The sequence below is a fragment of the Myotis daubentonii genome, chromosome 17 (assembly GCF_963259705.1).
Source record: "Myotis daubentonii chromosome 17, mMyoDau2.1, whole genome shotgun sequence".
Classification (NCBI taxonomy): Eukaryota; Metazoa; Chordata; class Mammalia; order Chiroptera; family Vespertilionidae; genus Myotis; species Myotis daubentonii.
Window position 1 is genome coordinate 53,438,022 of NC_081856.1, and position 15,876 is coordinate 53,453,897.

General features: G+C 69.5%; 2 protein-coding genes across 2 annotated transcripts in view; one reads left to right on the forward strand and one right to left on the reverse strand.

Annotated features, from left to right (window-relative positions):
- Positions 1–15,876, forward strand: part of DENND3 (DENN domain containing 3) — a 210,458-nt gene that overhangs the window by 102,435 nt on the left and 92,147 nt on the right. The window lies entirely within an intron of this gene.
- On the reverse strand, positions 603–6,884 carry GPR20 (G protein-coupled receptor 20). Its single transcript, XM_059672471.1, has 2 exons — positions 6,788–6,884; positions 603–2,224 (listed from the first exon to the last, which is right to left on the reverse strand). Exon 2 carries the CDS (start codon positions 2,192–2,194, stop codon positions 1,121–1,123), a length of 1,074 nt encoding a protein of 357 aa, XP_059528454.1. The 5' UTR covers positions 2,195–2,224; positions 6,788–6,884; the 3' UTR covers positions 603–1,120.

A 15,876-nucleotide genomic window follows, 5' to 3' on the forward strand; every position in this document is an offset into this window, starting at 1 on the left:
ACTCCCGGGCTGGCTTTGGGGAGGCCTGCGCCACCTCCCGGGGCAGCACGGGGTGCGGGAGGAAGCGGGACTGGGTTTTGAGTCGGACCTGGCCTCCCCCCGCGTGGCACCGCACTTGCTGGGTAACCCCCCGCCCGCAGGGGGGCAGCAGCCAGCCTCTGCCCTGTGGGGTGGTGGTAGGTTCAGGCATCAGCCCAGATTCCCAAGTACCGGCTCAGAGCTAGCACCCCCGGGCGGTCTGTGGTCTCCCCGTGCACATCATGGCCCCTGGGGGGGGTCCCACAGACAGGACCCTTCACATCACTCACGTACGTAAATCTGTGTCCCCTGCCATTTCCTTTCTGTGCTTGCTCTTCTATCTCCATGGGGGAGGGATGGAGAAGGGGAAGGGGGAGGGATGGAAGAGGGGGAGGGATGGAGGAGGGGGAGGGGTGGAGAAGGGGGGATGGGAGGGGTGGAGAAGGGGGGATAGGGAGGGGGAGGGATGGAAAAAGGGAGGGGGGAGGGGGAGGGGTGGAGAAGGGGGAGGGTTGACTATTTTTATTTTTTAATCCTCACTAGAGGATTTTTTTTTTCTATTGAAAGAGTGGAAAGGAGGGAGGGTGGGGGAGAGAGAGAAACGTCGATGTGAGAGAGACATATCCGTTGGTTGTCTCCGGCATGCACCCCGACGGGGGCAGGCGGGATGGAACCTGCAGCCCAGGTCCGTGCCCTGAACCAGGAGTCTGACCGAGATCCTTCAGTGCGTGGCCAACGCTCTAACCACTGGGCCAGGCTTCAGGGTGACTCACTCACTCTCCTTGGAGCCCCAGTTTCTAAAAGCCCGTGTCCCTTTGGCTGCAGACCCCCTTCTGGGGACAGAACACCCGCAGAAGGCGTGCCGGCCGCCCCGTGTCCAGGGACACGTCCACACTCCAGGGAGGCAGTAGCGGTCGGAGCCCCCGCCAGCCTGGAGCCAGCGGACGCTGCTCGCCAACCAGCGCGCAGCGGCCCTGGGATCCGCGGGCTGGGCCCTGCGCAGACGCCGCCCCCGGGTCAGGTGGAACCGTCCTGCCGCCGGGCCGAGCTGGTCCTGACCTGGCCGGCCCTGCCCTTGGGCCTCCTGGCTGGGTCCTGCCAATCACGCCTCGGGCCCATTAGCCAGGGCCTGGGTCAGGGCACCGGGGCCGGCGCCGAGGATGCGGCGGTGGCCCGAGCCCCGGGAGCTCTTGCGCGCGCCGACCGGGGCGCCGGCTCCGGGCTCGCCCTCGGCCGCGCGCCGGCGGAAGAGGCCGCGCACGGCGGCCTGGAAGCCGCTGGTGACGAAGCAGTAGACGATGGGGTCCATGCAGCTGTTGAGGCTGCTGAGCGTCACGGCCACGTGGTAGACCACGAGGGTGGCGTGGCCGGGGAGGTCGGGCCACAGCGCCACGGCCACCTGGCGCGCGTGGAAGGGCGTGAAGCAGACCAGGAAGATGACGAGCACGGTGAGCAGCAGCTGCATGGCCCGCACGCGGCGCTGGCGGCCCTGGCGCAGCAGGCCCGGCCGCGACAGCGCGCACACGATGCGGCCGGTGAACACGCTGATGACCAGCAGGGGCAGCAGGAACTCCAGCACCGTCAGCGCGAAGACCCGGCAGCAGGGCCCGCCGGCCGCCACGCCCAGCACCGACAGCGTCACGGCGCCGGCCCCCAGCCACACGAGGGCGCACACGGCCCGGGCGCAGGCCGGCCGGCGCCAGCGCCGGGAGCCCTCGGGCTGCACGATGGCCAGGTAGCGGTCCACGCAGATGCAGGTGAGGAAGAGGATGGAGCAGTGCATGTTGAGGAAGTAGCCGAAGACGTGCGGGAAGGCGCAGCGCAGGCAGCCCCGCGCGCCGTAGAAGACGGCGAAGCGCGCGGGCAGCGACAGGTCCACCAGCAGGTCGGTCACCACCAGGTTGATGGTGTAGGTGACGGAGGGCGTGGAGGCCCGCGTGCGGCAGCAGAACACGTACAGCGCCAGCCCGTTGAGCGCCAGCCCCGCCAGGGAGACGACGCCGTGCACGGCCAGCAGCGCCAGCCACAGGCCCGGGAAGACGCGGTGCAGCTCCTCGTCCAGCGCCGCGAACTCGTGGAACAGGGGCCGCTCGCTGAGGTTGGTCCACGCTGCCGCCGGCGCCGTGGCATTGGGGGCCGCCACGGCCGAGGGCCCCGCCGGAGACTCAGAGGCCATGACGGCGGCCGGCCAGTGCTCGCTCCGGGCCTGGGAGGAAAGAGATGGGGTTACCCCAGCCGGCGGCATTTGAGCCCTGGAGGTTGCCCCCCCCCCCCCCGCTGGTCTGCTCACCGAGCACCCCGGCCTGTCTGCCTTCCTGCCTCTGCCTCCGCGGCCCTGGCATTGCCCGAGGGGTGCTTTGGCAGGACATTGGTGCCCTGTTCTGGCCAGTGTGGCTCAGTGGACAGAGCGTCGGCCTGCGGACTGAAGGGTCCCGGGTTCAATTCCGGTCAGGGGCACGGGCCCGGGTTGTGGGCTCGATCCCCAGTGGGGGGTGTGCAGGAGGCAGCCGGTCAAGGATTCACTCTCATCATTGATGTTTCTATCTCTCCCTCTCCCTTCCTCTCTGACATCAATAAAAATATATTAAAAGAAGAAGAAGAGGAAGGAGGAGGAGGAGGAGGAGGAGCAACTGAGCACAGCAGCGGCCGGCACGTGGTCGGGGCCAGGGAGGCAGTGGGCGCCCACCCCATGCTCACCCGCCCGCTGACCCCTCGCCCTGAGGCCCAGCCTGTCCTCCGCCCACCCACCTGTGCTCACCTCCTCCAACGGCGCCAGGGCAACGTCCTGGGTGAGGGTCCTCGCAGGGCGGCTCCCAAGGGGCAGGGACGGTTCTGTCCCCTCTGGGTGCCCTGCGCCCTCCCAGCCCCGAGGGGCGAGCACCTGGTGTGTTGGAGGCACAGGCACGGGTTCGCCAGGGCCGGGCGGAGGGGCCGCGCGGGTGTGAGTTACATAAACGCCCGGTGGCCCAGACACGCTGGGGGGGGGGGGGGGGCGGGACGGGGGCTGCCCCTCTGTTTACGTTCCCACCCGAGCTGTTTAACTTGCTGGGATTTATCCTTTATTTATAGAGGAAGGGGTCATGGGCCCCCTGCCCCACGGCGGCCGCTCCTCCAAATAAGGGCATTTCTGGCTTTTTCAGGGGAAAGGAGAGAAGCGGGAGGAGGGGCGGGGGTTGGACAGCCGGGGCGAAGGGCCCTCCCCCTGCAGCGGGGCAGGGAAGACCCCTCTCCTAGTGACGGAGGGAGCCAGGCGCTGCCCCCGCTCCGGCTCCAGGCTCCCTCTGGCAGCGCCCGCTCTGTGGGGCGAGAACCCGGCCCTGCCTGCTGGGGTGGGGGACCCACTGCCCCGCCCGGCAGGGTGCACCCAGGAGAGGAGCCCTCACTGGCCGAGGCTCCGTTCCAAGCGGGCTGCGGGGAGGCCTGATGAGCGGGCGCCGCCCGTCCTGGGGCTCAGAGTCAGCACCTGCTGAGGGTCCCCCAGGGGGGCCTCTGCCTCGGCCCCTGCGGCTGCTGGGAGCGGCCAGGTGCTGCCCAGGCCTGTGCCCGGCCCCTCCAGTCATCCCCAGCACCCTGGGCCCAGGCTCAGCTCACGGGTCCTCCAGGTCATGCTCAGTCCTGACCCGGGCCACGCTCAGCCTTGACACGGGTCACGCTCAGTCCTGACACGGGTCACACTCAGCACTGATCCAGGTCACACCCAGCCCTGACCCTGGTCACACTCAGCCCTGATCCAGGTCACACCCAGCCCTGATCCAGGTCACACCCAGCCCTGACCCTGGTCACACCCAGCCCTGACCCTGGTCACACCCAGCCCTGATCCAGGTCACACCCAGCCCTGATCCAGGTCACGCCCAGCCCTGATCCAGGTCACGCTCAGCCCTGATCCGGGTCAAGCTCAGCCCTGACCCTGGCCTCAGCCTGGGCTCTGACCTCTGACCTGCATTCCTACCATCCCTTCCCTATCCTCTCTGCTGAGTCTGGCCGTCCCCATCCCTGTCCCCCACCCCCCACAGGCCTGGTCCTCACCTGTGAAATGGGGTCAGTAGTGTTTCCCATGGGGGGGCATGGCCCTGTCCCTTCCCCTTCCTGGCAGGTGCCTGGGCCCTGGCCCAGGCGGAGCAGACCCTGAAGCTGGGCCAGCTGGGCGGGGGCCATGTGTGCCTGAGGTGCCCAGCCCAGTGCTGGGCGTGGCCTGGAGACTGGACCAGGGCACCCGTCCAGCGGGGGAGGCGTGTCTCTCCACCAGCCATTCACCGAGTTTGGTTCAAGTCTCAGAGCCCCAGTGGCTCACCTGGATGCTGGGAACCGTGTTTGTTGAATGAATAAGCGAGCAAACCAATGAATGAAATCTGGCAGCGGCCGGAGGAGCCTGAGGGAGTGAGCACCAGGCTCACGGCGGAACAACCCCGGTGCTGGCGGCTCTGGGTTCCCGCCTGAACGGGGCCCTGGCCGGGCCTCCCAGGGGCGCGTGCGGGACGTCTCAGAGCCTCGGTGAAGGCTCAAGCCCAGGATCTGCCCACAGAGGAAGGATGAGCATCTCCCGAGTCCTCTGACCCTGTGCCCTCCGGGGGCTCCCTCTCTGTCCAGCCTTATGGCCACACCAACTATTGGGGGGCTGTCTCTGCTCACAGCTCACTGGACCCCTGCCCTGTGCCCAGCAACACAAGGCCAAGACCCCACGGGGCCCTGCTGACCTCCCCTTGTTGGCAGGTAGGGGTGTGTCCTTTCGCACGCCCTCGCCCACCTCCTGTCCCTGCGTGTTCTCTGTGGTGCCTCCCCGTGCCACATGGGGGGCTGCGGGGAAGCCGGGCCTCAGCCGTGGGCAGCACACTCTTCCCTGGCCAGGTGCCCGCTGCCTCGCGGGGCCAGGCGTCCACACAGCGGCCGGAGCTTCACAGACGGGGGAGCGGAGGCCCAGCGCGGTGGGTGATGTGCCCGGGGTCACAGCGTGGACTGGTGGATGGCAGCCAGGTCACCTGGGCTGGTGGGGGGACCGGGCTGGTGGGCATCTCTGGACCTGAGGTTTGTTGGGCACAGGGAGATGCTCGGGCACGCAGTGCCCGTGTGTGCCCATGCCCCCAACACGATGACATTCCAGGGCCAAAATAGCCGATATGAGAGGAACCATCTGCCTGTTTATTTTTCTGGTTATTCTTGGTTTCATGGCAGCAGCTTGAGAATATCGCCTGTGGTTCTACCAGGTCGGCCGGGCCCTTACTGAGGCCCCAGGAGGGACCCCGCTGGCTCTGGGTCACCCAGCAGGTCCTAGGGGGGTGCCAGGCAGAATCTAGGCTCCTTCCCGGCCGGGGCTGCCTCCACTGGGCTCCGGGAGGGGGGCCCCTCGTGGGCATGGGTGGGGTGCTGGCAGAGGGCACCTGGGCTCCGCCACGCCCGCCGGACTCTGCCTCACATCCCGCCCGACGGAATGGGGTCCCGGGTGCTCGGACAGCCTCGCTGCCGCCCCGGCTCACCCCTCCAGGCAGCCTCCCTGGGGACAGGAGATGGGGCTCCAGGCACCCCGTCTGGCCTCAGCCTCATCCTTCCCCGCAGATCCTCGGCCTGGGATGCTCGGCCTTTGTACATGCTGTTCCCTCTGCCCGTCACGTGTCTCTGCCAGTGTCACCTGCCGAAGGCCCCTCGCACCCACGGGCACCACCCCACACTGCCGTCCCCAGGCCCCCCGACCTCCTGGTGCCCTGGACACCCTTCCAGGGGCTCACTGAGCCTCCCCCAGACACCCCCAAGTTGGTGTCACCAGCCCCAGGCATGTGAGTCCCCCAGCGGGGACGAGGAGCTGGAGTGCACCCTCTGCCTGAGGCCCCTCCTGCCTGCCCCGTGCCTCCGACGCCGACACGGCCTGTGCAGGGGGAACCAGAGGCCAGGGCAGCGGCTTGACCGGACGGCCCAGCCCGGAGCCCCTGCAGGGAGCGGACCTGAGCGCCCCTCTGGCTGGCAGAAGGGTATGGTGGCCAGTGGGCAGCTGGGTGGCCGGCCTGGAGGCTGTGAGCGCCGCCTCCCTTCCACCCTGCTCGCCCTTCCACTCCCAGTCCTGCCGAGGCCGCACAGCTGCTCCGCGTCTGCCCTCCCGCCGCCCTGGCCGCGGGCCAGTTCCCAGCCCGCCCGCCTGCCCCCCGCGGGACCGGCTCCCTCTCACAGGGCAGCCGCCTCCAGCCAGAGCCAGACGGGGCAGAGCCGGCTCCCAGGCCCATGCCGGGACGGCCGGGGCACCTGGGCCTCAGTTTCCCCACCCCTAGTCGGTGGGAAAAAGGTGGGGCTGGAGCTGAGGGCCTCAGCTGTGGAGTGGCTGGGCTGCCCTCCATAGGGGGGGGCTGCTTGGGGCCGGTCCCCACAAGCCCCTCAGCCCCCACCCTGCCCAGCCTGCAGGAAGGGGGGGCGGAGGCCCCACAGCCCCTCCAGGGCCCCTGGGGTCCCCCTTCTAGTGCCTCCACAGGTGGGCGATCCCGCGCCGCCTCGGCAGCCGCCGGCAGAGGATCAGAGAGCCGCTGAATGAACGAGTGAGTGAATGAATGGAACCCAGAGAAGGGCTTTGGGGCTCGGCAGCACAGGTGAGGCGCGGGCGGGAGGGACGCCCCACCAGCCCTGGGCAGCTCTCCGCCCTCTCTGCACCCGCCTGGCCGCTCGCCGCCCCGGGCTCAGTTTTCCCATCTGTGCAGTGGCCCCGCCTGGCCGGGACCTGAAGCCCCTCTGGCCGGGCTGCCTGCCGGCCTGAGCAGGTGCCGAGCGGAGGCCGGGCCAGCCCTGGACTCACCTCCCCTCCGCCGGCCGGTGGCGAGGCAGCGCCGGCTCCCCAGCCTCCTCGCAGCTCTGGGGCCACTCCACTCGGTCAGGCAGCCGCTGCCTTCCTGGCGCCTGACGTCAGCGGCGCCCGCCCGCCCGCCCGGGGCTCCTTTTGGGCAAAGGCAGCAGCGGGGGGGCGGGGCAGCCGGTTCTCCCCACCCCCACCCCGGCCCCTGCAGGAGCCTGGCCAGGGCCCTGCGGGGAGGAGCTTAGGGGCTGCAGAGTCCACAGCCCCGCGGGGCAGAGGAGGAAACTGAGGCACCCAGGGGTGGGGCCAAAGCTGCACCGGCCAGGAGGGGGAGGGGGAGAGGGGCGTCCTGGGGGCTCCAGCCGGGCTCCCTGACCCTCCAGTGCCCGGTCTGGGAAGACGCAGGGCAGCCTGTGCGCCTGTGCCCTGGGTGCTGGGAGCGGGGTGGAGGGGGGGGGCGGCGAGGGGGGGGGGAGCTCAGACCCAGCTTTCTGCGGGGAGGGGCAGATGTCTGTGTGCCTGCCCGCACTGCCCTTGGGGTCTGCGTTGTGTACATCTGGGCTGCGTGTGCCCCTGTGTGCCCCTGTATGTGTGCCCGTGTGCCCCTCTGTGCTTGTGGGGCTGGTACCTGCCCCGGCCCATGCCCGGCCCCGTGTGGCCTCTGAGTGCCAGTGGCTCTGCGGGGACACACTGGGGCCGCGTGGGAAAGACCCGGGCCTGACGGCCAGTGGTTTGTAATTTTCGTGGCTGCGGCCTGACCGAGGAGGGGGGGTGCGGGGGGGGCGCTGGGAGGGACATCTCTCCCTGACAGACTGCTGACAGGGCAGACGCTGGTGGCCAGCCTGGGGGTCAGGGCTGCGGGCCGAGAGAGGGAGGCAGGGGTGAGGTCCCTGTGCTCACACGCCCACTATAACCCTCCAACACCTGCACCCACGGAGCTGGCCTGGGCCGGCACGGACATGGGGCAGCTGCCCACCGAGGCCCCGGCCTCCGAGATCTCAGTGCCCCCAACAGGAGGACGTGGAGGTGCCCGGCCCCGAGGGAGGGTGCCCAGAGGTGGACGCACAGCTGAGGCAGAGGGAGAGCAGGGCAGAGGGGGGAGGGCAGGGGGAGGGCAGAGGGGGGAGGGCAGAGGGAGGTCCTCTGGCAGCAGGGACTGCACCTGTGGGCCTGTCTCCACTGAGGGCCCTGGAAGGGTCACTCCAGCCTCCTGGGTCCCCCCCCCCCCCGCCCTCCCTCCCCAGTGAAGCTGGGTGAGCAGGGGATGGTGCACTGGGCCTTAGCAGCCCCCTGGGTACCAGATGGGTAACTCGGCCTGAGGGCAGCGGGAGCCGGAGGGGAGGGTGGGGCCTAAGCAGCTCGCCTGCCCACCCCCAGGCTCCCAGCTGATGGGGGGCTGAGCCCACAGGCGGTCGTCATCTCCTTAGATCACTTCTATCTACCCCGAAGGAGAAACTGAGGCCTGAGAGGGGCAGGAGCCTCTGGCCCACGGGGGCCCTACCCCAGGCCGGCACTGGCACCCGGGGCTCCTGGGGGCGTGGATTCCGCGTGGCCCGGATGTGGCGGGGGCGGCAGGCTCACATCTTATGAACTGAGTCATAGGCAGGGCCGAGGCCCCGTGCCCACCTCTGAGGGCCACAGCAGGCCCCGTGCCCACCTCTGAGGGCCACGGCAAGCCCCGTGCCCACCTCTGAGGGCCACGGTGTGCCTCACGCAGGCTGGTTCCAGGGAAACCCCGGGAGTTTCTCCGGACCCCACGGTGCCAGCGCACTGTCTGGGGAGCCGGGTGGCACCGGGGTGGCCCCAGGACCCTCCAGGGGGGCTCTTCTCTAGGAGGGGGGAGGGAGGGGGGAGAGGGAGGGAGGGCAGAGGGAGGGAGGGCAGGAGGCTGGAGTGACCCTTCCAGGACCCTCAGTGGAGACAGGCCCAAGGGACAGTCTCGCCCTGTCACCTCCAGGGCCTGGGCGGCCGGGCTGAGTCTGGGTCAGGGGCCGGAGCCTTTCCAGGGGCCTGACTGCCCATCTAGGGCAGGGCTGCCCGGCGAGGCCTCCGTGAGCCTGCAGAGTGCCCCCCCCGCACCCCCACACCCACCCGCGCCTGGGGCTGGGCTTCTGTCTGCAGGACTCACAGAGGACAGACGTGGGCCGTCCTGAGGACTCAGCACAAACAGCCCCGGCGAGTGGGGGCCGCGGGGGAGCAGGGGACACTCCACAGCCCACGGCCCTGCCACCCTCCTGGTGCCGGCGGCTCCAGCCTCATCTGTCCTCCTTCCGGGGAGGCCCGGCCACTCCACGGGTCCTGTTGTCTGCCCAGGGGGAGGCGGGCCAGGGGGAGGCGGGCCAGCTCCGCGGGAGGGCTCAGGCCCCTGGAGGGACTATGGGGAGCCCCCAGCCCTGGGGTGACCTGGAGAAAGCGGGGCAGCTGGGGCTGGGGGGTGAGAAGGCCCCTGGGGGCCCTCCTGAAGGGCCGGCCAGTGGCCATGTGCCCCTTCTGCTCTCGAATCCTTGGGGCCCAGGCCCCCACTGGTGGTGGTGATGGGGGGGGCAGGGCGAGTGGGCTGGGGAGAAGTGACCTGTGTGTCAGAGATGAGGGGCTGGAAGGCCCTTGGGCAGCCCTGGGTTCGAGCCCAGCGGGACCACTCGTGCTGGCGGTGGGGACAGCGGGCCGTGTCAGGCCCCAGGCCAGGCCTCCTCCCGGAAGCACCTGGGCCTGGGTGTCCGGGACACGGGCCAGGAGCGCGCCCCCCAGCAGGGGGGGACCAGGCCGGAGGTGGGGTGCCCACTGGGCCCCCTGCAGGGAGGGAGGAGCTGGGGAACGGGCCGGGCCGGCTGGGCAGGGTTTGAGAGTGAGCGAGGAGGCGGTGGCTGGGAGATGCCTGCTCCTCCCCAGCCCCCTGTCTGGAGCCTGGGGACCCCCGCGCCCAGGAACAGCGGAGAGGACCCCAGGCCCTGGCCCAGGGCAGAGAGTCGGGTTCCACGTGTCCCAGGTCCCGGCCCCTGTCCAAGTCCGGAGGCCAGGCTCTGTCGGCAGCGCCAAGCCGTCCCACCCAGGTCAGGGGCGGCCGCGGCCCCCGCGGCTCGGGGCCTCTTTCTATTTCAGAACACCCGTGGGACCGGGCGGCCCTGCCCGCCTGTCTGTGTCTGTCTGCGTAGCAGGCCCCACGGGGCGGCCCTGGCTCCCCAGCTCTGCTGACCTGGCTGCCTCGACCCCCCCCCCCCACACGGGGAGCAGGGACCGCGGGGCGCGGTCCACGCGGGGGGCTGTTTCTGTTGGCGGGATGGGCTGGCGGCTTCCAGGGAAGCCATGCTGGGCAGGGAGGGCCGGGGACGGAGTGCCAGGGCTGGGCAGGCACAGGGTGGGGCCGGGGTGCAGGCGGACCCCACAGGCCCCCACAGCCCCCGCCAGGGTCTGCAGCCCATCGCTCTGAGACGGGAAGGCGTGGAGGTGAGGCGCGGCCGATTCCGGAGCAGCTCCTGACCGGCCTGGTCTTCCGGACGCGGGACAGGGGCCACTGGGGAGCGGGGCCGCGGAGACCGGCAGCGTCGGGCCGGCCCGGGCAGCGCGTCACTAACACCTAACAGCCGTGCGCGGTTCGCTGCCCCGTGGACGGGCCGAACACCTGCGCTGTCCACCTGATGCTCATACCACGTGGTACGTCAACTCCACGTGAACAAAAACAAAGAGAACCTGGCCCTCGCCGGTGTGGCTCAGTGGATAGAGCGTTGGCCTGTGGACCAAAGGGTCCCAGGTTGGATTCCCCGTCAGGGCACGTGCCAGGGGCTGCGGGCTCGATCCCCAGTGGGGGGCGTGCAGGAGGCAGCCGATCCCTGAGTCTCTCTCATCGTGGATGTTTCTATCTCTCCCTCTCCCTTCCTCTCTGACATCAATAAACAAACAAACAAACCAAAAACTTGAATAAAAACCCTTCTGCGTAGGAGGAAGCTCTGAGACTCTCCTGTCCTTCCAGCTGGAGGCCAGTCCCAGCCTCTGGCTCAGCGGCCAGGAAGCCCTGAGTGTGTGACATTGTCTGCCAGGGCCTCAGGCCGGCAGGTTAGAGCCGGGCGTGTCCAGGCCCCGCTCTGCAGGGGGCCGGCCCCGGGCACAGGGAGGCGGGAGGGTCAGAGCCAGGACCGGCTCGGGCCGGTCTCTGTCCCCACGCCCCGGACCCCCCTTCAGGGGCTTATTTCTGACCCCAGCCTGGCTCCCGGGAAGCTGGAGAGACGGATGGAGCCTCAGATGAGTGATGGCGGCATTCTGCAGTGACAGGTTTGGGCTCTAATCCTGGTCCCGCTGCCTCCTCCCTGAGACAAGTCCCTTAGCCGCCCGTGACTCGGTTTCCCCATCTGCAGGACTGAATGAGACGACGGGTGTGTTGCCAGGCCGGCGCGCGGCCGTGCGGGTCCCACGCGCCATGCGCGCCAGGATCATCGCGGCTCCCATCCATGCAGGTGCCAGGGCCGCCCAGCGACTCGGCTCCCGCCAGCACTCAGAGATGCTGGTCGGGGCGGACACTGGGTTACCAGCCCGCTTCCCTCCCAGTGTCCAACCTAGACCAGTGACGGCGAACCGATGACACGCGTGTCAGAGGTGACACGCGAACTCATTGTTTTGGTTGATTTTTCTTTGTTAAATGGCATTTAAATATGTAAAATAAATATCAAAAATATGTTTGTTTTACTATGGTCACAAAGATCAAAAAATTTCTCTATGTGACACGCCACCAGAGTTAAGTTAGGGTTTTTCAAAATGCTGACACGCCGAGCTCAGAAGGTTCGCCATCACTGGCCGAGACCCTGGCTGACACCTAGTCACTGTCCCAGGTGGCCAGCATCCCTCCATCCATCTCTCCGTCCCTCCGTCCCTCCATCTCCATCCTCCATCTCTCCCTCCTCCCATCCCTCCCTCTGTACTTTGTCCGAGGCCTGTGGATAATTATTTTTCCCTTTTGTAAACCAAATCCTGTTTCACTCTCTCTCGTCCTTGCAGCCTGAGCTGCCCCCCGCCCCGTCCCAGGCCCTTCCCCACCCCCCCCCCCGCCCAGCTCCCCGCCGCCCGGGCCTGCTCCTCGTCTCCGGGCAGGCTGTTTAGGGCCAGCTGACACTTCTCCTCCTGCCGCCTGGGCTGTTTACACGCTGTTTACACGGGCTGTCATGGGAAGCTCCAGGTGTGGGAGGAGGCTGAGTGCGGGGACAGGGGGGGCTTGGGGGGACCTTCCACATGTCTGGGTAGCGCTGTCCTCAGCCCAGTCACGGTCCCCATTTCACAGGTGAGTCTGGGGTGGCTCAGAGGCTCCCAGCAGGCCAGGGACAGGTGTGGCCATCACCACTAATTCCAGAACATTCCCTTCGCCCCAAAAGGCAGCCCCGCACCCACTAAGCAGCCACCCCACGCCTCCCCTGGTCCCTGCAACCGCGGGCCTGCTCCTCACGCTGCCACCTGCCTGCCCTGACACTTCACAGGCGGCCTGGGGTCTGCGAACCCTCACAGCGCCCGGACGCAGGTGCCTGCCGTGCCCTGGTCCTGCCGCAGCCGCTGGCTCTTCCGCCTCCTGCTCGCGGGGCATTTCCACCGGCTCTGCAAGCGCAGCAGACACACTGGGGAGCAGGCCGGGCGGGGGAGCGCCTGCTCTGAGCCCTTGAGGGCTCACACCTGGGGTCCCCCGTCAGGGCCTTCCTTGTGCAGGGGGTTCTCTGTGGTCCCTGTTCCGTGTGCCCCGTTGCCTGGGCGTGGGGAGGGCCAGGTGCGTTTTGTGGGGGGACCAGAGGCCGCATCCTGGCACCTGCCCGCGGGCTCCCCGCATCTTTCTCTCTTTCTCCCGACACTCGGGGCCGGGCCGGCCCAGGTCTGACCGGCCGCAGGTGCTCCAAGCGAGGGGACACCTGGCGCCCCTGGGGGAGCAGCGGCCCCGGTGGGAGGGGGGTCAGGGCCGGAGGGGAGTAACAAGTTGCAGGGTCCTCCCCCCAAGAGCTGCAGGGAGCCGGGCTCCGGCTGCCCCCTGGTGGCCACTGCACGCAGGTGCCAACGCTCCGGTCAGCATCTCCCAGGTGCCCACAGGGATCGTGGCCCGGGTGCCTGCCCGCGGCTGGGGACGCAGGGGCCCCTGGCCCTGCCACCCACGGAGACTGTCATCCCAGGGAGGTCTCTGAGGGGTCAGCCCGAGAGCCTGACCTTTCACCCCCAGCTCGGGGGAGAGCAGGTGTTCCCACTCCTGGCCACCTGCCCAGCCACAGGCTCAGGGAGGCCTCCGGGGCACAGGCCACGGCCGGGCGCCTCTGCGGGTGTCGGAGGGGTCAGTGCGCCCCTCGCAGAGGGCTGTACCCAGGAGGCGGGAGGACAGGACCTGTGGGAGGAAGGACTGTGAGGCCAGGGGGCCCTGAGGGTGAGTGGGGTCGGCGCTCGTCCAGGGTGGGGTGCAGGGGTCAAAGGCCCGGGGGGAGGAGGGCGCGGACAGAACCACCTGCAGGCTGGCCGGCAGCCGTCTCAGCAAGCTCACCCCCACGCAGAGGCCCTCAATGTGGAGGCCCCCAGCGTGGAGCACCCCAATGCAGAGGCCCTAAGTCTGCAGGGGAGGCCCCACCAGAGGCGGCAGGTGACCAAGGGGGGACCCCAATGTGAGGACGGGAGGAGTGAGGGTTGCCTCCCACCTGCCCCCCAGCTTGCCCACCTCACCCACACAGGTTTGGTGCTGGGTTGGGGAGGGCACCTTGCTGGGTCCTGCCTACCCTCCCTGAGCCCCGGCAGGCGTCATCCCTGCCCCTCATCATTTGGGGAAACTTCTAGACCCTGGTAAGACCCAGGGGCTGAGGGCCGGCTCCACGCCCAAGCCGGGTAAGCAGCGCTGTAACCGACACCGCAGTTCCCAGGCCTGTCCATGGGTCACATGGGGGCCCCCTGAATTGGGAGACAAGAAAGGAGGGGGAGGGGAGGAGAGGAAGAGGGGGAGGGAGGAGGGGAGGAGGGGGAGGGGGAGAGGAGGAGGGGGAGGGGGAGAGGAGAGGTAGGAGGGGAGGAGGGGGAGGAGTAGAGGAGGGGGAGGAAGGGAGGAGGGGGAGGAGGGGAGGAGGGAGAGGGAGGAGTGGAGGAGGGGGAGGAGGGGGAGGGAGGAGGGGAGGGGGAGAGGAGAGGGAGGAGAGGGAGGAGTAGAGGAGGGGGAGAAAGAGAGGAGAGGTAGGAGGGGAGGAGGGGGAGGGAGGAGGGGAGGAGAGGGAGAGGGGGAGGGAGGAGGGGAGGAGGGGAGGAGAGGGAGGAGTGGAGGAGGGGGAGGAGGGGGAGGGAGGAGGGGAGGGGGAGAGGAGGGGGAGGAAGGGAGGAGGGGAGGAGGGGGAGGAGGAGGAGGGGGAGGGGGAGAGGAGAGGTAGGAGGGGAGGAGGGGGAGGGGGGAGAGGAGGAGGGGGAGGGGGAGAGGAGAGGTAGGAGAGGGAGGAGTAGAGGAGGGGGAGGAAGGGAGGAGGGGAGGAGGGGAAGAGGGGAGGGGGAGAGGAGAGGGAGGAGAGGGAGGAGTAGAGGAGGGGGAGGAAGGGAGGAGGGGAGGAGTGGAGGAGGGGGAGGAGGAGGAGGGAGGAGGGGAGGAGGGGAGGAGGGGAAGAGGGGAGGAGGGGAGGAGAGGGAGGAGGGGAGGAGGGGAAGAGGGGGAGGGAGGAGGGAAGAGGGGAGGAGGGAGGAGGGGAGGAGGGGAGGAGGGGAAGAGGGGAGGAGGGGAAGAGGGGGAGGGGAGGAGGGAAGGAGGGGAGGAGGGGAAGAGGGGAGGAGGGGAGGAGGGGAGGAGAGGGAGGAGGGGAGGAGGGGAGGAGGGGGAGGGAGGAGGGGAGGAGGGGAGGAGGGGGGGAGGGAAGAGGGGAGGAGGGGAGGAGAGGGAGGAGGGGAGGAGGGGAGGAGTGGGAGGGGAGGAGGGGAGGAGGGGGAGGGAGGAGGGGAGGAGGGGAGGAGGGGGGGAGGGAAGAGGGGAGGAGGGGAGGAGAGGGAGGAGGGGAGGAGGGGAGGAGTGGGAGGGGAGGAGGGGAGGAGGGGAGGAGGGGAGGAGGGGAAGAGGGGGAGGGGAGGAGGGGAGGAGGGAGGAGGGGAGGAGGGGGAGGGAAGAGGGGGAGGGGAGGAGGGGAGGAGGGGAGGAGGGGAAGAGGGGAGGAGGGGGAGGGAAGAGGGGGAGGGAGGAGGGGAGGAGGGGAGGAGGGGAGAGGGGGAGGGGAGGAGGGGAGGAGGGGAGGAGGGGAAGAGGGGGAGGGGAGGAGGGGAGGAGGGGGAGGGAAGAGGGGGAGGGGAGGAGGGGAGGAGGGGAGGAGGGGATGAGGGTGGAGGGGGAGGGAAGAGGGGGAGGGGTGGAGGGGAGGAGGGGGAGGGAAGAGGGGGTGGGGAGGTGGGGAGGAGGGGAGGAGGGGAAGAGGGGTGGAGGGGGAGGGAAGAGGGGGAGGGGTGGAGGGGAGGAGGGGGAGGGAAGAGGGGGAGGGGAGGAGGGGAGGAGGGGAGGAGGGGAAGAGGGGGAGGGGAGGAGGGGAGGAGGGGAGGAGGGGAAGAGGGGGAGGGGAGGAGGGGAGGAGGGGAGGAGGGCAGAAAGTCCCGGGGCTGGGAGAGGCCCTTCTTCACCCTGCGGCCGCCCTGCCCACAGGCACCACAAGGGGGCGCCCGCGCTGCACGCTGCCCCCCAAGCCTTCCGCCTCTAACTGCCCGTCCGGACCGTGGGTGGGCAGGTGTCCGGGCTCCTCCCTGTGGGGCCCGGGCCATGCGCCGGGGCCTCGGACGCTGCTGCGGGTCCTGGGTGAGGACACGGCTGTGCACGGCCTGGCGCGGGGCCTCCCGGTGCGGAGCCGGAGGGGCACGCCCGGCCGCCCACCTCTGCAGGCACAGGAGCCTCTTCCCACGCCGTGCCCACGCCAGCAGCCGGCCTCAGCGCGATGCCCGTGCTCCTGGGCTGTCCCAGGGGGGCTGTCCGAGGGGGGCTGTCTGGGGGGGGCTGTGCGAGGGGGGCTGTCTGAGGGGGGCTGTCCGAGGGGGGCTGTCCGAGGGGGGCTGTCTGGGGGGGGCTGTGCGAGGGGGGCTGTCTGAGGGGGGCTGTCCGAGGGGGGCTGTCCGAGGGGGGCTGTCCCAGGGGGGCTGTGCGA

Coding starts and splice junctions, on each gene's coding strand:
- GPR20 (XM_059672471.1), bottom strand. CDS start 2,194: ATGGCCTCTGAGTCTCCGGCGGGGCCCTCGGCCGTGGCGGCCCCCAAT.